At 43.4% G+C, this 23,385-nt stretch overlaps 1 protein-coding gene across 1 annotated transcript; it reads left to right on the plus strand.

Moving 5' to 3' along the window:
• Positions 1 to 1,397: 1,397 nt before the first annotated feature.
• On the plus strand, positions 1,398 to 23,372 carry kitb (KIT proto-oncogene, receptor tyrosine kinase b). Its single transcript, XM_048240406.1, has 21 exons — positions 1,398 to 1,527; positions 3,781 to 4,038; positions 4,307 to 4,591; positions 5,070 to 5,209; positions 5,361 to 5,529; positions 5,830 to 6,016; positions 6,551 to 6,666; positions 7,118 to 7,232; positions 7,765 to 7,946; positions 9,946 to 10,052; positions 10,216 to 10,342; positions 10,764 to 10,868; positions 11,009 to 11,119; positions 11,616 to 11,760; positions 11,998 to 12,059; positions 12,187 to 12,287; positions 19,243 to 19,365; positions 19,972 to 20,083; positions 21,501 to 21,600; positions 21,880 to 21,985; positions 22,214 to 23,372. Exons 1-21 carry the CDS (start codon positions 1,473 to 1,475, stop codon positions 22,376 to 22,378), a joined length of 2,871 nt encoding a protein of 956 aa, XP_048096363.1. The 5' UTR covers positions 1,398 to 1,472; the 3' UTR covers positions 22,379 to 23,372.
• Positions 23,373 to 23,385: the final 13 nt, after the last annotated feature.

The following is a 23,385-nucleotide window of genomic DNA, read 5'->3' on the forward strand; positions in this document are numbered from 1 at the left end:
TACCCTACATATTAAACAGAAACACCTTCATTAGTAATCTGAATGCATCCTCTCTCTCTCTCCCTCTCTGTCTCCTCCTCCTCTCCTCTCTCTAGGTGATTTTATAGCGTTTGGAGGAGACCGTGTCCCTGGTGGTCCGCCTCTGGCTGTCTGTCTCATGTGTCTCTAGGTGGGTGGGTGAGTCACTCTGCAGTGGAAGAACGAGCCCGTCCGAGTCACGGTGAGTCAGCCCTAATACTTGGCCTCTGGTTCGCAGTCTCATCGGCCCGGCCATTAATAATGCATGGGCCTCCTGTAACCTACACTAGCACTGTTTACACGCCACGACATACGGAGGACCTGGAGGGGCTCACCCAGCCTTCACACACAATCAGACCTCAGCCTTTACAAGGGCATGCATCACTGGGCCTGGTGCAGAATAGGATTGTGGAAGGCTGTAGGGAGCTGGGTTGTTTAGACAGAGATAGATATAGATAGATACTTTATTCATCCTGAGGGAAATTTTGGAATTTTAGTTTCCTCACAGTAAAAATAGCTGAAGTGGAGTGTGTATAGTAGATTGTAGGTAACTGTAAAAGGACTTCAGCAAGGCCACACAGAAGGCCTACTCTCAATGGCCATCACTGGAGCCACACAGACTACATGCAGGGTAACAAAATGAGAGAGATCTGTCATGGCTCATGTAGTGAGTAAACAAGCTCTTTGTGGAATTCAGTCAGATGATCTCGTCAATGTTTATCATTAACTGTCCCCTACATACTGCAGCAAAAGTTAAATAGGCCTACTGTCAGGTGCTTATAGCATATTCTTTTCTCTGGTGACTCTCAGGTGGCTTTGTAGCCTACATATGCACATAGTCTGGGGCAGAAAGAAGTTCCCTTTCTAAATATTACAGGACTACCAAAGTGAATGTCGAGAGAGAGAGAGATTTGCAATGAGGATTGACAAGGGACTCAGAGTCATTATTCAGGGGGATAACAACAATCTGAGACTTGGGGATCCTCGAATCACATTTCTACGTGTTATTCTCATGTTAACACAGTGGCACAGTAATGCATCATGGCTCTTGTATTATGTCACCACTACAGCAGAAGGCGTAATAATTATTGATTTAACTAGAAATAGTGAAATAATAAAGTCCGTATGGTTATCAGCGGAGCAGCTCCTCAATTGCTGAAGAAAGCCTTTCCTTTAAAAATATGCATCAGTTGATGCAATTGCATTTACATTATAAGAATCCAAGGGCCAGTTTCATTCTAGTGCCAGCGAGTTTTTCCGGTAAGAGTGTCTCAGCACTGGCTGTGGTCCAGCTAGAATGGCGCGGACAATCGCTAGCGCAATGCAGACTGTCTCTTTAAGACGTTAGTATTCATCAGGGAGCCATCGCCTATTGTGAACACCGCACCTTTAGGGACGCGTCGGATCATTTGATTGCCAGACACATACGAACGCACACGCATGGAGAAGCCACTATGGGATATACCTGGATTTTATTCGCAATTCAGATCCTCTTCACCATATTAACAGGTAAAACGATTGCGCAATACTATAAATGTGTAGCTTAGTTTATGGGTGAGCTGAAACACCCTAGCTAGGTCAGAGTTAATTTAACAACTAGTCTACACTTTGTGGTGGATCCAGTTCTATGAAGACAAACACACTCGTTACCATTATTTTTTTAACTCTGGCAAAATACAGTTCTCTGATATCAACTGACATCGCTGACAATCAACAACACGGGACTTGCAGCCTTAAGTGGCCATGTGTGACTGAACGTTACGATTGTTTTGAAATGATTTCGATGACAGGTTAATTCATTTTCAGTCACCGACAGTATGTTTTGGGAATCATCATAACTGAAATTATACCCCCTTTAGGCAATCTTCTGCAACCGTCTGTAGTCTAACGCCAGCGAGACAACAGGTGTGCCAGTGTGACAGTTACCTGTGACATTTTAATTATTTATTCGTCTGCACAATTGAGCGAGATTGACACTCTAATGTAGACTACACCTGCACAGGGCACGTTCTAAATTCAGAGTAAGTTATTGTGAATAGACACACACAAACAGACACAGGGAGAGGGAGGGAGAAGAGGGGGAGAGAGAGAGAGACAGAGAGAGAGTCGCTATACAAATTAGTTGCTGATATGAAGGCTATGTTTTGAAAAACGTCAAACCACTTGGCAAGAAAACTACACACTGGACTGTAACGTTATAAATCAACAAAAACCGCAAGCTGTCAAACCCTGTGACATCGTTCTGTAGCTTAGTGGGTGAGTCGCAGGACCAGTGCACCCGTGCTTCAGTAAGGCCAAAGTATGTTTCTTCTTGTGGGAGAGAGCATTAGGCAAATTAGATATCGGCCTGTACGAAAACATCAGCAGTTTTGCTGCCTAAAAACGAACCAAGCTTTACATTTGGTTTGGCAAAATGATATAATTAAAATATATCTGCAAGCAGCAATGAGGGGGCCAAGCAGAATAGGCCGGAGTAGCCACGCAACAAAATAGAACTTAGCAGACACCCGCGATCAACACTTGCAACAAGTGTCACATCAAAACATAGCTGATTTTGTAGGGCTGAAACAGGGCTGAGTATTGCCACTGCCTCCTGCCAGCCAGCCCCCCACCTAATCACCCCTACCCGTCCCACCCCGTCCTGCCCCGCCCGCCCTTGCACGCACGCATTAGAATTAACTGGATGGAACATGTTGTCATCAGTTTCACATCAAAAAATAAAAGATCGATAAAACACAACAGAAACTACAGATCAAAATGCAATATTGCTAATTGTAGCACCCCCTACAGGTCAAAGGTCACCAAATTTTTTGAGCGTCCTCCTAATAGGGTCATGAATATATGTAGTAAGTTTGGTTATGATACATGGCAGGGTTGCTGAGATATGAGCTACTTCGCCACCAATTTCGATTGGCTGTTATGGGCGAAAGCTTTTGTCAATTGTTCCAGAGAGCAACATATTGATAGGTTATGGCCTGAAGATGGTCTGTGCCAATTTTGGTGAAGATCAGATAAAATTTGCGACCTGTGAAAACTTTTTGATGTTTTTGATTAAATCCAACATGGCGGCCGAATCAATTACGATGACATCACAAGTTGGCCTGGGTCGGCCTAAGGACCTCCAACAGTATTACCAGACACCACTAGTACATTTTAATTCCAAACACATCAACAGCTACAGGCCAACATGCATTTTTGCTAATTGCAGCGCCCCCAAGAGGTCAAAGGTCAAAGGGCCTATGGGTCACGTCCAACTTTGGCCTGTTGGTGGCGCTAGAGCGCTCGAGGTGCCGGCATGAAACTTGGTGAAATGAATCATTGGACTGTCCCTAATCAGTGTGCCAAATTTCACAACTTTTTACCAGACGGTTCTATGGGCTGCCATTGACTTCAATGACAGAAGCGTAATAATAGGGAAGAAAACATAGAAACACAGTGGGTGCCTTCGCAGCTTCGCTGCTTGGCCCCCAATTATCCAATGTGATACCTCCCTCCGTATGAAATTAAAAAAAACCTTCAGTTGTTGATTGCGCATATTTAGTTTAACCATTACTGACGTGTTCAAGAATTATTAATGCATCCTTGATGTTGCTCATGACAATTGAGATATAACAGTAATTAAAAACGGGGAACCATAAGTCAGGACTTAGCGTGCACCACTTTCATGTTTAATGTGTGTAATGTGCAGCTTGTGGAACAAAGGGCAAATGGCTAGTATTCATGGCCCCTGTCTGTGATGTGTCCCCTGCTGTTGTCACCCAGGCTGGGCCAAACCTCAGGTCAGCCCAGAGTCTCCAGAGGTGGTGGTGCTGAAGGGCCGGCGGCTGCAGCTCTCGTGTCGTGATGACCAGGGCCAGGTGACGTGGCAGCGGGAGAAAGGTCGCAGGGTCGAGAGCAGGGTCGAGAGGGACGGCGGGGCCTCGATCGTCGTGACCTCCGCGCAGGATCAGCACATGGGTCGCTACACCTGCGTCAACGGAGAAACACAGGAGGAGAGCTCCATATATGTTTATGTGAAAGGTAGCTCTGTGTATGTGTGTGTGTGTGTGTGTGTCTGTGTGTGTGTGTGTGTGTGTGTGTGTGTGTGTGTGTGTGTCTGTGTGTTGGTGTGGGTGTGTGTATGTGTGATTCTTGGCATGCACTCAACCAATGAGACCTTACCTGTTGCTAATGTCTTAACATTAGATTTTTTTCTTGTTTTCTTTCTCTCTTACTATCTCTGTCCCTCCTTCTCTCTCTCTCTCACTCTCTATCTCTCGCTATCTCTCTTTCTCTATCTCTCGCTCAGACCCGGCGAATGCCTTTGTTCGCTCCAGGGTGAACGACCGCATGGTGCGTGAGGGGGAACCCTGTCTGGTGCCCTGCCTGGTGACAGACCCGGCTGTGGTGGACCTGAGCCTGCAGACCTGCGACGGCGGGCCGCTCCCCCGGGGCCTCATGTACAAGGCCAGCCCCCAGAGGGGCATCCTTATCGCCAACATCACCAAGGATCAGGAGGGCTGCTACGTCTGCGCAGGAAAGCTCGGAGAGACTGCCGTCAAGTCCAGCCAGTACGCCATTGAAGTCCGGTCAGGTGAGTGATCTCACTTTCTCACAGGAGATGACAACAAAGTGAAAAAGGAGAGAGAAGGAAAGAAACGACAGAAAGACACGATGCACACAACACACAGCAAAGTTCACGGTCATTATTTTGGTGCTGCAAGAAGGTAGCTCAGTCCAATGAATAAGAGGTGAGGAAAAAACAGTATTTAGATGATGGTCTGGCATGAGGTGCCCACACACAGGAAGCTCCACTTTTAAGTTTATTTGTCAGGTGGTCAAGAACGTTGAAAAAAATAATAATCTCAGAGACTTGGACTACCCTACCATACTTTATTTTAAGTGGCCTACTTTGTAATATCTACTAAATGAATTAGAATTTCAGTAATGAAATGTAAGTAGATTTTTGCTGCAAGGGGTTGCTTGCTCATTCACTCCTATTTTTTAATTAGTGTGTTTATGTTCGCCTCTTCATGGTTACATTTACATAAGTGAAATGGTTTTGTCTTCAGTTCCCGACCGAGCGCCAGACATCAGTTTGTCTAGGAGAGAGAATGCCATTCTGACTAAAGGACAGGAGTTTGAGTTGGTATGTGCTGCCGCCAATGTCAACTATGACTTCAGCGTGAAATGGATCACTCCCGATGACACAGTAAGGAGACAACCTTATACAAATGTTTTTTTCTCGTTCCCTTCAGCTGCACGCTCCTCACATTTAGAGAATATGAGTACAGTGAGTCAGTTGCACAGAACACTGCTTAAGACGGTGGTGATTCAATCATTGCTGTCTCTTCTGATGATAGACAGCACTTGAGACCAGAACATCTCACATCCAGCCTGGCTCCCGTGGTTACCAGCGCTCTGCAACACTGCGTATCGCCTCGGCAGTGGTGGGAGATTCTGGGATGTATCACTGCGAGGCACAGAATGAGAAAGGAGTCACTACTGCATCCATCCAACTGGATATCTATGGTCAGTGGAGTCTCTGGGCAAACTGAACAGCTGTGCTTATCCACTCATTCAGATTCCCCCGCCTTAAGTCTACACCTGGACAATAAATAGACATGAAGTATTGACATTGATTCGTAAGTTCAAGGGTCAGTTTGAGGATTTATTTTAGTCAAACACTGAAACTGTCTCGCTTTACAACAGGTCCTTGAAGTACTTTTGACAGCAAACATGCAGCAGCAAACATGACACTTAACTGACACATTGTTACACAAGATCACCTTCAGCAAAGCCGTATTTCTGGGTGTGTGTTTGTGCTGTCAGAGCGAGGCTTCATCAACCTGACGGAGCCTGCGGAGAGTGAGCTGCAGGTCCGTGAGGGGGCCAGCCTGACGCTGCGGGCCGAGCTGGAGGCCTACCCCACGCCCACCACCCTCTCCTGGGCACACCAGGGCCACGAGCTCCGCAACACTTCTGAGCACGTCATCACCATACACAGGCACAGATACAGGTGCAGCGTCACGTAGTAGATATGACAAGAAATAATATAGATTAAAGGCGCTCTAAGCGATGCTGGGTAATGTCACTTCTGTTGACTTTCAAACAAAACAGAGAGCTAGCTCGCTACTTCCTCCCCCTCCCTCCTGTGCTGCTCCCGTGCAATTGAAACTCTCCTAAAGGCGCATCTCTTCTATGATTTGCTGGAACAGTTTGTTATGTTTTTATGGGCTACTGTAGGTTTGCCCAGGTTGTTTTTGTTGCCGTTTTTGGAGCCTGGGCTGTCCACAGAGATCGCGTTTTTTACAGTGTATTCAGGACACAGACAGCTAGCGGTTGGTTAGGTGATGTTTACAGTAAGTGACATAAAATGTTTTAGCCTAAAAAACGCGTGGCAATGCTTAGAGCACCTTTAATATAGAATGTAGAATGTAGAATGATATACGCTTCCACATGTGTTGATGTCATTTATAATGTAATGCAGTTGTTATAATTGTATTATTGATAGCACACTGTAATGGTCTCTGTTGTTGTGAATGTTGTTTAGGTACATCAGTGAGCTGAGGCTGGTGCGTGTTCACGGATATGAGGGAGGCATCTACACTTTCCAGGCCAGCCACAATGATGACTCAGCCAATCACTCATTTTCTGTGCATGTGATCTGTAAGTTCTGGTTACAGGATGTGGGCCTTCACATACCACACACACACAAACACACACACACACACACACACACACACACACACACACACAGAGACAGAGAGACAGACAGACAAACGGCTTGTCCTCATCAAACCTCCTCTCTGTTTCCTCCTGCCTACCCCACCCCCCTCTCTCTCAATCTGTCTATGCACATTTAATTTGGAAAGACTATTTATCAGTATTAATAGGATTGTGCTGGCAATGAATGTACAGTGTGAATCATAAGCAAATGGTGCCATTCATCAGTGCTGTGAGATGTTGTGCATGTAGAGATGTTGTGTGTTATTCTAATGCATCACTCTCTGGAATGACTCGGGCTTTTAATGCATTCTTCCCCTCTCTCCCTCTTTCTTTCTCTCTTCCCTTCCCCCATTTCTTTCTTGCTGTCGCTCTTACTCTGCCCCGCCTCCAGGTAAGCCTGTGATTGTGTCTCATGAGGGTCCAGTGGATGGACAGGTGCGCTGTGTAGCCTCAGGATACCCTGCTCCCAAAATCTTCTGGTACTACTGTGAGCCTCCACATACCAGGTACCCATATTTATCAGACCTATAAGCATATTTATCAGACCTATAAACATTTTAATTTGATATTATATTATTAACATAATAAGATTTATAGTGTCACCCATATTTATAAGATCTGTACCCATATTTATGAGACCTGAATGGCCATATTTACAGCCCACGTCACCATAGAGACACTTAGTATGCAAACAAGCTTCTCATCCTTTACAAATACAGTTGAGTTTTCAGTTGTTCATGCATGGTTGGTCCTGGAGATAGTATTAGATTCCACCAGTAGGGCAACTGTTCTGCTTCCAATGACATATGTCCACTTGAATTTCCCCTGGGGATCAATAAAGTATCTATCTATCTATCTATCACTGTCTGTCTGTCTGTCTGTCTGTCTTGTTTGTTGAAGAGTTTGTCTTCTGAGAAATGGTCACTGCTCATGCCCATTCCGTTTGTCTTAATTGGCTTGATGCACAGTCTGTAACTCTGAATGGGCCCTTTGATGTCCACTCTGATTGGTGAACTCCCTTTGACCCGTGTGACCCAGGTGCTCGCTGCTGAATAATGCCACTGAGGAGGAGGAGGTCGCCATGGTAACCGTGTCAGGCACGGGTTTTGGGCGAAGCGTGGTGGAGAGTCGGCTGAACGTTAGCCGAGGGAGCTACCGCACACTGGAGTGTGTGGCCATGACGGAGGGAGACCAGGCGTACACACTGTTCTCCATCAGCGGTGAGAAGTGGACACGCACACACAGGCATATACACACATACGCACACACATACACATACTCACACATACACACTCACACACATTAAAATGTGTGTATGTGTGTACAATTCTAATGTGTATAATTATAATTACAGCATTATTCTCCCTTTCAGGCTCACACACATACACACACCCACACGTGCAGAGAGTCTGTTATTAGAGTAATCTGGCACTCAAACACGCCTCGCTACATTCATTTAGATACACAGATATGGGATCCACAATAATCCATAATAATCAGGCCAAAACACACAGAGGCATTGCTGGCAGATTGTGTATTGTTTTGTCATTATGACAGGTGGGTGTGTGTGTTATGACAGATTGAGATGGATTACTTTATGCCACGTCTGCACTCTGGGATTTAAATAAGAGATTATTTTCCCTCCAGTGGGGACAGGGAGCATGTAAACATGTAAACATGTTGCTATATCCTGTATCACTGTGTGTGTGTGTGTGTGTGTGTGTGTGTGTGTGTGTGTGTGTGTGTGTGTGTGTGTTTGTGTTTGTGTGCATGTTTGTGTGCGTGTGTGCGTTTGAAGGAGAGTGCATAATTTGGTGGCTATGGTTACTTGTGCAAAGGTTATGTGTCCAGTACACACATACCTACATAAAGAAATACATGGTTAAAAGAAAAATGTAATTATAATAATACAGTAGATGACTATGTACTTGGTCATATCATGTTTTGACTAGTGTGTGTGTGTGTGTGTGTGTGTGTGAGTGCGTGTGTGTGTGTGTGTGTGTGCGCGCGCGTGTGTGTGTGTGTGCGCGCGAGTGTGTGTGTGTCAGGGTTTCCGTTGTCCTCGTTGTAATTACCGGACATTGGCCGGAAAAAAAATTAAATGTCCGACAAAATTAAATCTCTCCGGTCAAATTGTCCGATTGAAATCGGGTAATAATCCCGTCCCTTAACGCAATCTGAATTTGAGAATAAGCCTTAATATGTAAGCCTATATTATACGTCCTCTGGCTATGTTTTTACATGAACAGGCTCTACCGTTTGAAAAGTAAGCTATTAAACAACACGCATAGCCTGCTGCATTTTAAATAGGAAGCGCACGCTTAAAACGTCCATGTTAAACAAATGAGTGAGGCGGTTCAAACATGGCCAGGTCCAGGCAGAGCCTTAAACGTTTTTTCAGAGGCCAGACGCGATGGATGATGATAAATTGGAAGCCTCAGATGTCCGGTCAACTCCACCACCACCAGATAAAAAGCAGAAGTGTCGGTCGTATATCTGTCGGAATCAGTGACATTGGAAGTGGAGTTGCGGGGGGTGCGGCCGCTCCAAGACACTGTCATTCTCCGTGTACACTGGACATGCAAAGTGTTCTTTACCCAAAGCATACAGTAGGCCTATGCATTCTCTGTCTATGATCTGCAGGGTTAGGGCCTCCTCGACGAGGCGATTACTGGTCCGCGGATAATTTCTGGCACAATTAAACGGTATCATTGAACCGCGGCCGAAAAAAAAAAAAAAAAACTAAACATTTCCCAGAATAGGAAAAATTTCTTAATTTATTGTTGTCAAGTAAAGAGGCATAGCATTAGGGGGTAGTGGTGTGAGCGCTCATTCTTGTGTGTGCGCATCTGTGTAAGTTAAACAGTCACCACTGGAGATAACGTGGGTAGCAGCAACAAACAACGTAGCCTTTTTAAAACAACGAACGAAGCGGACTCTTGCTGTCCATGAAAAGATACTGGCTAGATCTTGTTAGGCATGTTTAAGTTGGGCTAATGAACATGTTGCATTCTATACAGCCTGATTATGTCATTCTTTAAGCTACATAGCCTGTCTCCAGTTTTCCTAAATTTGACTAATTAAGAAGGGATAATAGGATATTTGACGAAAACGAAACCTCTGCTGGTCACTTTGACCTGCACCATTTTTTTCTAGCGGAAACTCTGGTGTGTGTCTGTGTGTGTGTGTGTGTAATATACCATATGTTTGTCCCCACAGAGAACTCGGTGCCACACAAACTCTTTACCCCACTGCTGACTGCTGTAGTATGTGCAGCCACTGGGCTCAGTTTTATACTGGTGGTGCTTCTTTACAAATATATGCAGGTAACTCCTCACACCAAACTCATCTCTCTCGCTCTCTCTCTCTCTTTCTCTCGCTCTCTCTCACTCTCTCTCTATGTTACTGGAGTATTATGGTAACCGTAGTTTTGAAATTCCCCACCCATATTCCTCCCTCCCCACTCACCCGTATCTTATATTTCCACAGAAGCCCAAGTATCAAATTCACTGGAAGGTGATAGAGAGCATTCACGGTAACAACTACATCTACATAGACCCCACTCAACTGCCTTACGACCAGAAATGGGAGTTCCCTCGAGAGAGACTGCGGTTTGGTAAGTATGGAAAACAATACCAACCACTGCCAACCCAGTTCTCGTTCTGTGGGATTTTGTAGAGGTGTGTGTTTTTTGTGTTGTGTTGTGTTGTGAGATTTCTTTCATTGGGAATTTGGTAGAGGCATTTATGCATCTCGATCTGGCACACTGACAAATCTCCAAACAAACCAATGCCTTCGAATGGCAAGCCTCAAGCGTAATTTAATTTCTCTTGGCCTTTAATCCAATTACATGGTTCAAGCCTCTTAAGAGAAATATTTACTTTTCCTGAAATTTCAGCTAAAGGTTGTAATCACTATAAAAAATGCTCCAGACTGGGAATGTGAAGCATATTGAATTATACAAATCTGATATTTTGAAATAATCTGTATGTGTATGTGTGTGTGTGTGTGTGTGTGTGTTGTGTGTATGTGTTCAGGTAAAGTTTTAGGATCTGGTGCCTTTGGTAAGGTGGTACAGGCCACAGCATATGGACTCTGCTCTCCAGATTCTGTCACCACTGTTGCAGTGAAAATGCTTAAACGTGAGTTTCAGTTGTCCATCAGTTTTGTGTGTGTGTGTGTGTGTGTGTGTGTGTGTGTGTGTGTGTGTGTGTATGTGTGTGTGCCTATGAGACTGGATATCATGCACACACTCAAACAAAGCTCACTGATCCTCCCACAGCAAGTGCCCATTCCACCGAGAGGGATGCACTCATGTCCGAACTCAAAGTCCTCAGTTACGTTGGCAACCATGTGAACATCGTTAACCTGCTCGGAGCATGCACTCAGGGAGGTAAGAGGTTTCAAGCTCATGACATGAAGGCAGAGGACTGAGACAAGGCTGTCCTATAACAAGGCTCTTAAAGTCTTTTAAATATCTTTCATGTCCTGCTAGGGAAATTAATTTATGTAAAAAGGAACACAATGCAGTTGCCTTAAAATAACAGCTTCATAGCCTTTCTGATGCCACACTGACATATAATGTGGAGAATGACGTCTCTGACATTGCCAGTGCGTGCCTAGAACACTGTTGTGTTGATTAGGTAGGATCATGACCCTTTTAGTCAGTTTATGACTAACTGGGTACCGTCTTAGTGCTCAATTCTTACATTGTGTTCCTTTTAAAGTTCCTGTTTTTATACAAACAGAAAACTAGTTTTACTGATTTCAGGTCTGTTAGATTGTTACAGTTTGAAGAATTTTCATGTAATCAAATGTGATCGATGTGCTGTACACACACACACACATGTGCTGTAATCTACTTCCTCTTTCTGTGTAATATTGTAAAGGTCCAACGTTGGTGATCACTGAGTACTGTTGTTATGGGGACCTACTCAGCTTCCTACGGCGAAAGAAGGAGGAGTTCTTCAGTTTGAAAACGGGGGATGGCTACTACAAGAACCTCCTGAGCCAACCCCAGCCCATGCCCATGAGGTGAGCCTCACTTTCTCATACATTACGCTGTTGCATTCGTACATCTATTGTTTCATGTATCTGCTGTGTAAGACAATGATGTGTATGAACTGTATGTATGTGTGTGTATGTAGTGTGTCATTTTTCTTTTATGGTTTGTCTCACTGGTATATGTACATGTATGGGATGTGTGTGTGTGTGTGTGTGTGTGTGTGTGTGTGTGTGTGTGTGTGTGTGTGTGTGTCTTGCATTCACCAGGGATGGCAATGGTAATGGATACATGCCCATGAGGTCTTATCAGAGGAAGCCTAACCTCTCTGGTAAGCTGTTCAAACACAACTCTGTAAGAGACAGTACACAGCTACAGTTGATGTGCTAAATTTCTGATTAATGTTGAAGCCAACCTTTACTGCTCATCCAGATAGTCCCAATTCTGTCGTGTTTCAGAGTGCTGTGGAGATAAGGATGACCTGTCTTTGGACACAGAGGATCTCCTCAGTTTCTCCTACCAAGTAGCCAAAGGCATGGACTTCCTCACGTCCAAAAACGTAAGACCACCCCTATTCCTGGTCACCAGGTCTGGAGGCCACACGTGAAGGGATCTTTCACTGAATAGCCAGTTTTCTTTGCTTGTATTTTCACTGAAATGCAAGCTTGTCTTTGCTTGCACCTTTATTAAATGACATCAGTCATTTCATCGTGATGCCACGCCCCCACATGCCAGTCACTAATTCATGCTGTAACAGGCTAAAACATTAAACTTTCCCTGGAAATGAAATTGAGCCTACTTTAAAGGCTGTCAGCCAAACAGTTATCACGTATTAGTCTACCGTCTTGTAAAATAAAAGACTTATTAGTCTACCATCTTGTTCAAATAATTCCTGACAGTGACGTGAATGTGTAATTGTCTTTTTGTAGCCTACATGTCTCGCAGGCCTATAGCCTACATTGGACGTGAAATATGTAGCCTAATGTTTTAGCAGAAAATAGTCCTATTGAATTATTATTGTTAGGCTAACAATTACCAATTATCAATAAGTAAATATTGATTATTCACATTACTGCAAGCAAAAGGAATGAAAGCGAGCAGAGGACAATGGACATGGATGAATACGATCTCTTTCCAGAAAGCTTTGCTGGAAAAAACATAATTAGTTAAGCTATTCGAACTGACGCATATAGGCTAGTTAACATCAGATGGCATAGGCTAGGCCTATACAATGTTTTTAATATATAATTTTACATAGGCTACAGCTTTTAGGCCATTGATTACATTAAAACATATGCTAATGATATTGATGAGGGGGTGTTTACAAGGCAGAGATCTAAACCAATCCGGCTGTGCTAAGATAAAATCTGTGCGTATGAACGCTTTATAAATGAGGCCCCTTGTCAGTATGTCTCTCTTAGCTGTCCACTTTCATCAGGCCGAATAGCCTATATATATTTTTTATTTTTTATGTAGAAAATTATAAATGTATTTCTGTAGACATATGGTAATTAACTAGATGTACCGCATAGCGGTACAAAATATGACCGCCGCTCAGTCCTGTACATCCGTTCAATTTGTATCCATCTTCTACTCCACCCCCACTCTTGAAACTTTTGTGTATGCTTGTTTGGCATGCCTGTGTGTGTGTGCGGGCCGCACAGCAAGTAGCCTACTGGCGCTGCGAAGGTGAATAGATTTGTAGCACTAGCCAAAAAATGTGTAGCATTGTTATAAAACCTTTAAAATCTCTAAACAATCACAAGTAGGGCAGTTCATCACAGTTCATCCATTGCAACTGGACTGATGAAAGGTCATGTACACCTGTAGGCTACATTGTATTTGGGGAAAGCAGAAGGTATCAGTTTTACATTTATTTATTTATTTATTAACAAACAAAACAATCCCTGTCATTTCCATGCAGTTTTCAACAGCTATCAAGAAGAGAGGTCATGCCATGGATTTTTGTGAATGTTTCTTCTTCTACATATGCACGATTTTAGTCATCTTTAGTTCATATGATATTCAACTTTATTGTCAATGCACAAATAAAATACCAATAGTCTAAAACGAAATGCAGTTTTACATCTAACCAGTGATACAAATAACTGACATGTCCAAAAGGGCCTTCATGAAATGCATCGCTAGACTGTTCACATTTTAACGGGCCAAGTTGAGAGCTGCGACCGTTATTGTTCGTGGGAAAAATACTGATTTCCACATTGCAACTACTGAATCCATGGTCAGGGACCACCAGCAATGTCCTCACGGACCACAAGTGGGCCGCGGACCACTGGTTGAAAACACCTGACTGACGGTACAGATCCACTTGTACTTCACTTCATTTTGTCGTGTCGCATTCCACTCTAGTCCTATGGGTGACGTCAAGCGACTTTAACGTGCACGCAAAGCATTCCAGGAAGGCAGCGCTGCATTTAGCCGATGCCCAGCTTTATGCAAATGAATCCGTTGAACGCGAGGCGGCTATCCAATGAAAGCACGAGGTTGTAGGTCCTTTGTACTACCACAACAGTGCCTGTGAAACTTTGGTTCCGCTTACAAGACAAATAATGTTTTAACGATCTCTTCCACGACCACCCAGTAGGCCATAAAACAAACGAAACTAGGATTTGGATGAATATATTGACTGTTGGTGTTTCTGGTGAGGATTTGAGATTGCATTGAGTAGTTTAAATAAAACAGGATTTCGAAATGGCTTGCATAGTTTGTTTAGGCTATTAATGTGTTGTATACTGTTAAGTACATGCCTAAATTGTGGTCCATTTGTGGAAAAACACTTAAGATACGTTAAAACGAACTGAATATGAGCTGGTAACTGACATTTTAAACAAAACGCCCACACACGACTGAACGAGGGGAGGCAGCGCGACCCTATGCTTGACGTGTCGTGCAAGTAGATCGGTACCGTACCAGAGCCCGTCTACGGAGAGCCTGGCCACTCCGTATTAAGTCCCATTGTACCGAATTTTGGTTGCAGTTCCACCAGATTTCCACTGGGGCGATCGCCATGAGTGCAGAATGAATGGGAGTCAATGGAGCTAGACGGCTAAATTTGTCTCTTTCACTTGATTGTCGTTGACAAATCTCAGATTTGATTGTAGTTTGTATAACTTCAACATGGGTTATAGGTCAAAAGTTGAACGAACGAGTACTTATGTCCTTTTGATTTCTTACAGGTTGGGTCGTTGTTGCCCATAACACGCTAGCATTGTGCTAATGAATGACGTCATTGACACGTTTGAAAGGCTTTTTAGAACAATTAAGTGACTTTAAAAAATATAATACTCAACCAAGTGTATTTTCTTTGCCTCCCCTTTCGAATACAATATTCAAATTACTCAAAAAAATTATAACCCGAGAAAAACGGATTTTGAGGGGTACAGCTCCACAGACCTCCATGCATTCTGCACTTGTGGACGAGCGCCCTCATGTGGAACCACAGAAGGAACCAGTTCTCCCCTTATTAGACATTCTCTAGTTTTACAGTATCAAGCGGACTTAAGCTGCCACCTCTTGGCAAAAAATTATAATACATTTCACCCAGCTGCGTGAATCACAGAAAGTGCGAATGAAGTGGCCACTTCTAAATGGGACCCACCAGGGTCGGACTGGGAGCAAAATTCGGCCCTGGCAACTTTCTCCTGGACCGGCCCACCACTGGACCGACAACCCCCCCCCCCCCACACACACACACAAAAAAAAAATCCCCCCCATAAATAACAAACACAGAGTACTATGCTGTAGCAACACTTCATAAACTGAACCCAAACATTTAGATTTGGACCTATAGCCTAATCACAATAACACGGGAGTCCGGGGGTGTCTATCCGGGATTTAAAAAAAAATTCTGGTTGCTATAATCACACCGTTTTAAAGTGATTTGAAATTGAGAGGGATAGGATTCAGGGATAGGCTTCTAAAGACAGGCTCATCTTCTGTCTGTCTCACGTCATGTTACCCCATGCATTAAACCACATGTCACTTGACTAAAGGAAAAATATAAGCTACTGAACATGGACATCGTCATAGTTGACAGAAATTATGTTTTGTGCCAACATGTTGTAGAAACACAAACACAGCCTTTATTTGGTGCAAATCTTCTCCTTTACTTTGGTTATAGTCTGCGATTCACATTAACTGTAGGCTATCACCACAAGTGTAGGCTATACTAAACGTTTTTGCCCTAGTTTGTGTGCCGTCATCACATTTTGCAATACCTTCGTTACTAACCTACCAGTTGATAGCCTACTTTTTACCTGCATCGACTCGCGATTGATTGTGCATCTAATGTAACACTCGGTGGAGAGACCACTTTCCAAGTTTCACTTTCGTTGTGAGCTAAAAGGATAGGGCTACTATATGGGAAATACTTTGAAGTTCCTTTTGAGTAGTATCAGCTCCAAAAATGAATGGGTTTTCTTTAACCTGCGCTACACTTTTCCACCAAGTTGTGCGAAAATTGTAGGCTACCCGTAGTTTTTAATGTAATTTTAATGGAATTTATGGAATAAAACTAGACCTCTGATTGCTGTTTACGGTTAAACTGCAATAATGTTAACACCAGCCAGCGGAGGGCACTTATACAGCCTAGGCTACCATGCACTCAAACTAGCGGCTGCTTGGACAAATCCACTTGAGGGGTGGGGCAGGGGGGCGCGATCGTAACACACACTGAACCAGTCATTAAGAGGCCAAAATTATTGACCTGTCACCCCCCAAGCCAAATGGATGCAACTGCATTTATAGGCTAGGCCTAGGCCTACATGACGGGCTGCAAATAGGCTAAATAACTTAAAAAAAAAAAAATCCCGGAGGTCACCAGCCCACATGTGGACCGGCTCACTGGGCATTTGCCCGGTTGTACAGATTACCAGTCCGAGCTTGGGACCCACTGTACAGTAGCTGAAGGTCTGTGGCTAAAGCAGCCATAATGAAAGTGTTATCATTGTTTGGATACTTATTCTACACACACATGCTTTTTAATCGCATAGACTACAACTACCAAGCTGGAATCAAAGCACATCGATTCACCTCTCACAGTCACACCCTAAACAAGCACTTCAAACAAACAAACAAGTGTCTCAGTCTCACGCATGCATAGCCATAGGCAAAACTGTATCAGACGTAACGTTAGTAAATCATCCATCGCACAGAATGATTTTTGTAACATGTGCAACAGGTACAGCCCTACATCTCTCAAAGTGCGCTCTAAAACATTTGGTTTAAATGGAGATGTAGCCTAGATCTAGCCTGGCGGGCCATCCTATATCATTGAAATGTATAGTCTGGAATCGAACCATTCACCTCGCTTAATCCAAGGGGCGGGCAGAGAATTGTCTTTCAAACTGCCTAGGCATGCAATAGGCCAGCGCCACGACCATATCCATTATCCGGGTCGGCAAAGCGGCAAATACATCCTTCTTCGAAAGGAATGACTTAAGTGCATTGTGTTGCTCAACTTTCAAAGAAAAGCACAAGTCCAACTCCTCCAAAGTTGACGCCAACGCCGATTCAAACAACCGCTTTTCGTTTGCCATAGCCACCTTCAATGTTGTTCACCGTCGCAGGACTGTCGTTATCCTGTTAAGCCCGCCTTAAGACTCTCTAACAAAATAGAGCGCTGTGATTGGATGACGTCCATGGCGTCAGCCAATAGAAATCCCTATGGTTTGATACTAGACGTACAGGCTGAGCAAATTAATTTGCCGCCGCTAGGGTGCGTCTAGATTTCTAGGCTAGCCTAGATCATCACTGGTGCGTTAATAAATCTACATTGTGACGAGTTGACACAAATGATTCACTTTGACGAATTTATGTAGCCTAGTCAATTACGTCGTCTCAGCCCTAGTTACTTTACTTTGAGCCATGCTCTTCCTTAACGTTACTTGAAACACCTTTGAAAATAGAGGATTGTTTGGGAATGAACGTTAGCTCAGATGCTTTTTTGAGACTTTTTGTGGTCTTACTGTAATGCAACATTTTACAAAGCACTGACAGGGCCACCAAGGACTGTGAGCGAATCAACAGCAGAAAAACCTATTTAGCAAGCAGAAATGTCCCAGCCTGTTTAGAATGCTTCATAGACAGGTTATCTTTTAGGTAGGCTAGGCCTATTTCCATTAGAAACGCGTTAGTTAGCGAACGTGTTGTGACTAACTCACTTAGCTCCTGTAGGCTATATAGTCAGAAAAGAAGATGAAAGGCGAAAGATACAATTACAGCGCTGATATCAATTTGCTTGGTAACCGCATTTATGGTTTTCTACAAATACACTGGTCAATAATCAAATTGGCCTCCATCACTCAACGGTAGGCCTAACATTATTTTACCTAGGTCGTAGGTATACAACTTGTATAAGATTAACGTAGGCTACCTGCAGTTAAAACCAAGCATGTCCGATAAACATTCTCAGATTTATTTTGGCTTCAAGAAGAAATGGGAATTACATTTCATGTGAAAATCATCTTACCCTTATTAGACGTTCTCTGCAGTAAACTACAGTGTTAGGAAGCGTCTTTCCAACCCACTTTAGATTAACTTCCAACTAAATTACGTCTCACTGCAACGATGCGCCATCTGGTGGACAAAGGACTACGTAACGCCAACATTGGAAATGCAGCCAAATGATGATGAATATTTGGTTTTCCTTTAATCCTACTGAATTTGTAATTATGTATCGGCCGTTCTAATTGCCGATACCGATAGTATGTGCGTGCCTGTGTGTGTGTGCATGTGTATGTGTGTGCACCACCATCTACAGGCCCCCATGGGTGAAATTCTACGAAACTTAACATACCCCCAGAGAATGTCAGGTTAATCATACACATACAATTTGGTGCAGTTCTGAACATCTTAACTGAAGAGAGGGGCGATTAAAGCAGAATGATATTGCATTTTCATTTTTTACCGGGAATAAATTTTATTGCAAATCACAAATGAGTGATTATGGGCTAGGTTGATGTGGGCCCTTGAGACCAACATACCATAAAAAATTCTTCATCCTCGGTGCCACGGTTCAGGTAGTTATTTAGGAAAAACTGCATTTTTTGGGTTTCGGGGGCCCAGCGCAGGGGGTTGGGGCGAGTGGCCCCCGGGGACCAAACAAAGTTTTTCCGTAAAAGTCTAGGGGGGCTACATACCCACCAAATGTCATATGCCCCGGTGTTTAGGAAATAGATGACGGGGAAAAAAAAACTTTGACAATAATCCTTATATGACCGCTTCACTAGTGACGGTCATAATTAGTGTTTACTAATTTTCCCGTTCCCCCCCCCCGGACGATATCATCGTCCATCACAATGTTTTACTGTACACATCGTAAAATGCCAATTTAGGGACATCGCCCAACCCTAATCAGTGACCTGAGTGCTCCAGTGACCCATTCTGTCGTGCCATTCCTATGTCCTATTCCTGAGTCCTACTCCTACTCCAGGATTGTCTGACTACCCCCCGACCCCTGCACACATGTTTAACATTGTCCCTGTATTCCTCAGTGCATCCACAGAGACCTGGCAGCCAGGAACATCCTCCTCACCAAAGGACGAGTGGCCAAAATCTGTGACTTCGGTCTGGCCCGGGACATTGCTAGTGACTCCAACTACGTGCTCAGGGGCAACGTGAGTCACTTCTTGTGATGCATGAGTCCTTCCTGAGCCCTGTTCTGACATTAGTTAATATACCCTTTTTCGGGGCAGTGATAGCAAAGTGGCTAAGGAGCTGGGCTAGCATGCAGTAGCCTGAAAAGTCTGAAAAGTTGTGGGTTCAATTCCCAGCTTCCGCCGTTGTGCCCTTGAGCAAAGCACTTCACCCCAAGCTGCGCTGGGGAAAATGGCCCTTGTAATATAATTGACATAATATGTAAGTCACTTTGGATAAAACTTCTGCTAAATGAATACATGTAAATGTACTCAATACAGGTTTTATGTGGATGAATCCATATCTCAGAAATGTGTTGCACTTTTGTTTGTCGTTTTTACTTCCAATCACTAAGGCACTATTGACGTTTTCCTGAATGGATGACACAAGTACAGAGTACAGTGCAGTATTTGATGTGACATGACTTATTTTCAGAGTGGAAACTTGTCATTGATTAGTGATAAAAATGTAATTGTAGTGATAAAAATGACTAGAAGTACCATGTAGTTCTGGAAGCACTACACACATTCTGTATATTATACTAAGCAAGACTGTCTTAGTTTCATGTTGATTGCATTCCTTTATAGGCCAGGCTCCCTGTGAAGTGGATGTCTCCAGAAAGTCTTTTTGAGGGAATCTACACATTTGAGAGTGATGTCTGGTCATATGGAATTCTGCTTTGGGAAATTTTCTCGCTTGGTAGGTCTGTGCGTTGTGGTTTGAATTGTCTAAAGCCTGATTTCTGCTTTATCAAATCTTAATTTTATCTTGTTAAAATATTTTCTATTAGCACTGTCTTTTACAGTTTTCTCTGATTGCTTAAGCACATTTTTTGTAACTATGGCTTTTTTTGCAACTCTACACACAAATGGCAAAACCTCTCACCCAATCAGCAAAACATTGTAGTTCTCTTGCAAAAGCTAACACACCTTGCTTAACTCTTCACACCTTCGTAAAAATGGTGTTTAAGTATTTAACAGTAAACACAAGCCATCACAATAGTAAGCACACAATGTGCCAACAACACACTGATGGTATGAATAAAAAACACATCTGGCTTTTGCTTTCTCTGTGCACAAGGTAGACTATGTCAGTTTGAGGTCATACTTTTGTCATAGTTCTGTAAACATACAGGGATCCAAACTTCAAGTATTAGTGTTTATTTACACACATCAAAACAAACACAAAGTCAAAACACAAAATAGCATTTCACTGAGACAAAACAAATCAGTCTACATCGGGTCGTCTTTCTCAAAATTTCGTCTACATCACATGCAATGTCCTAGTCCAAGGCAGCGGGGAAAATATATTCTGGAATGCCGTATCCAGGCCTGACATGACAATATCCCCACATGTAGACTGATTTTTTTTGCCTGTAAATGGCTATTTCTTCCTCTTCTTACCCTTCCTCTTCCCCCTCCCCATCGTCCTCTTGCTCCTTCTTGTCCTCTTCCTCTAACTTCACCTCCTTCTCCTTGTCATTCTCTCCCTCTCACTTCTTCACCTCCGCATCCTCTTCCTCCTCTTACTTCTTCACCTCCACGTCCTATTCTTCAGCCTCCTCTAATTCTTACTCTTCTCACTCTTCCTGCTCCCTCCATTGTACCCATTGTACATTACCTGTGGCTTATTTATAGTGCATAGGCTGATTGCAAAGTGAACTAATTATCTAAAACAGTTTTCACATGAGAAAGTGTGCCAGAGAGTTGGCAAAATAGTGAAAATAATAGCCATACATGTGTAGATTTGCTAGGAGTGTGTTGATCATTTGGAAATTGAGTGTAAAGCATGAGTTGTGTTTACAGTTCCGCAAAAAGAGTGCTGTGCAGTGAATTGTGCCTACAGTTGTGCAAAGTGGTTTTGCTATAAGTATTAATAGTTTTAGGAATTGTGCTATAAGAATCACAGTTGTGTTTAAGCATTTAGAAAAAAACTGTAATACATGAACAAAATGATATAACTGAAGTTTAGAAGTACTGTACTGTAAGATGTTGGAACATACTGTATTCCTGTTGTGATAATAGTAAGAAGTATAAACCAATCTTAAGCTTGGCAGTTGACTGATCATGACTCTGCAGTCTGTGACCTCTCATACCGCCTGTCATTTCTTGCACAGGTAACAGTCCTTACCCTGGCATCCATGTTGGCGCCGACTTCTATAGGATGATCCAGGATGGATTCCGGATGAGCGAGCCAGAGTTTGCACCCAGTGAAATGTAAGAGATGGCAGTGTGTGACTACCACGGTTCCTTGTTTGAAAATGTGATTTGTCATGGGTTTCTTATTAAGTAGCACACACAGTATCTGTGTGTGTGTGTGTAAATGTATGTGTGTGTAAGTATTTGTGTATCTATATGTGTGTGTAAGTGTACGTGGTGTGATGTGTGTATATGTGTTAGTGTGTTGTGTATGTTTATGGGCATGCATGTCTATATGCGTGCGTGTAACCTGACGGGTGAGCGTAACTGAGAACGTAACTCTCTCTGCTCCGTCAGCTATGAGGTGATGAGGTGTTGCTGGAGCACAGACCCCCTGAAGAGGCCTTCCTTCAAGAAGCTGATGGAGAGGACCGAGGTCCTGCTGTCGGAGCACACCAAACGAGTAGGCACCTGGCCACTCTGCTTCTATTACAGCTGTTGCCATAGCTCTGTTAGATGTACATTTTATACATCTTGAGCCAGATGTAATGTAATACGTTACACGCTATACGATCCACACGCGCAGGGGAGCTGTGTTTTCATGCTTTAACACCCTTGGTCTACTATTAGGAAACGTTTGTATGGTTTCACATCTTGTACCTGTGACCAGACCGTCTCCTCTGTTCCCCAGGAGTACCTGAACCTACTCGGCAGCACCATCAGTAATGGAGCTGTTGCACCTCCGGAGAGCCAGAGGGCGCCGTCTCAGAGGCTCAGCTCAGTGAGCAGCACCACAGCACCGACTCAGCCTCTCCTCTCTAGCTCTGACGTCTTCCTTGAGTACGACTCTGTCTGAGTGCTCGGCTAGTCCAGACGGTCTGCTGACCGTCATCACCAGACCCCCATTCAGCAATGCCCAAAATAAGAGCTAGTCATATTGCTGTGAATGACTGCATGGCCCACCTGGCTTTGGACCTTTATGGAGGAGTCTGCAATTACTGGCATTCTGTGGTAGTTATAATCATTTGCATATGATCTGTAGTCTCTGTGCAGATAATGGGATCTGAGGCTTTTCCACACAATGAAAAACATGCAAATGAATCACCCATCTGGTCTTTCAGCTGCGTTATCAACTTCATGAGTTTTGTCTTGTGAAAATATTTCAACCTGCTCCCATTCTTGTTTAACCTCTATACTTATGCAGCTTTTAGAACTTAAAACCAACCTTCAATTGGCCTTTTAACATCTTAATGTTGTATGTCCTATATTGCTTGATAGAGTCTCCCTGACCACCCATATCTGACGTTTATCACCATCCTCTGGATGAGGGCTAAGAAAAATGTCTTTTAAGTTTCCTCTAAGTGTGGCTGGACTCCATTTCATTGTATTGATTGCTGTGGTATTTCGGGGGAAGCCGAGTCAGCACAGGGTGAAATAACACTTTGTCCATTATGTGATGCAGAAGCAGAAAACAACACTTGGGTCACGGTGGGTCAGGCGGTGCGGAGAGGGGGAACGCAGCCTTTGACTGTTGTTATTTATGGCCATTGAAAAATGTGATCTCATTTTTTCCATTTGCCCTTGTACATAGATCAATTCTGTGTAGCTTGAGACTTGTTTTTTGTACAGTACACAAGATGATATAAGTTCACAGATGGGCTAAAGGGTGTGTACATATTTGCAGTGAAGTTTTACGTGTGTGTATGAGAGAGTGAATTTAAGAGAACTCATGCAAATTGATGTGCCGTTAGGCATGTTAAGACTCGTGTGTCTCAAATGGAGTTTGTTTTGAAGTTCGGAAGTTTTGATACAAGAATGAGATTGATTAAATAATGTAATGTGACTGGTTACCCTGGTTTCATT

This window comes from Alosa alosa, chromosome 1, assembly GCF_017589495.1.
Source record: "Alosa alosa isolate M-15738 ecotype Scorff River chromosome 1, AALO_Geno_1.1, whole genome shotgun sequence".
Lineage (NCBI taxonomy): Eukaryota > Metazoa > Chordata > Actinopteri > Clupeiformes > Clupeidae > Alosa > Alosa alosa.

What these genes read in the sequence shown, in the direction of transcription:
- kitb (XM_048240406.1), top strand. Translation starts at nt 1,473, where the DNA reads ATGGGATATACCTGGATTTTATTCGCAATTCAGATCCTCTTCACCATA. An exon ending in TTCTTTACAAATATATGCAG is followed by an intron (nt 10,053 to 10,215) that starts GTAACTCCTCAC and finishes ATATTTCCACAG; the next exon opens with AAGCCCAAGTATCAAATTCA. An exon ending in TCGAGAGAGACTGCGGTTTG is followed by an intron (nt 10,343 to 10,763) that starts GTAAGTATGGAA and finishes GTATGTGTTCAG; the next exon opens with GTAAAGTTTTAGGATCTGGT.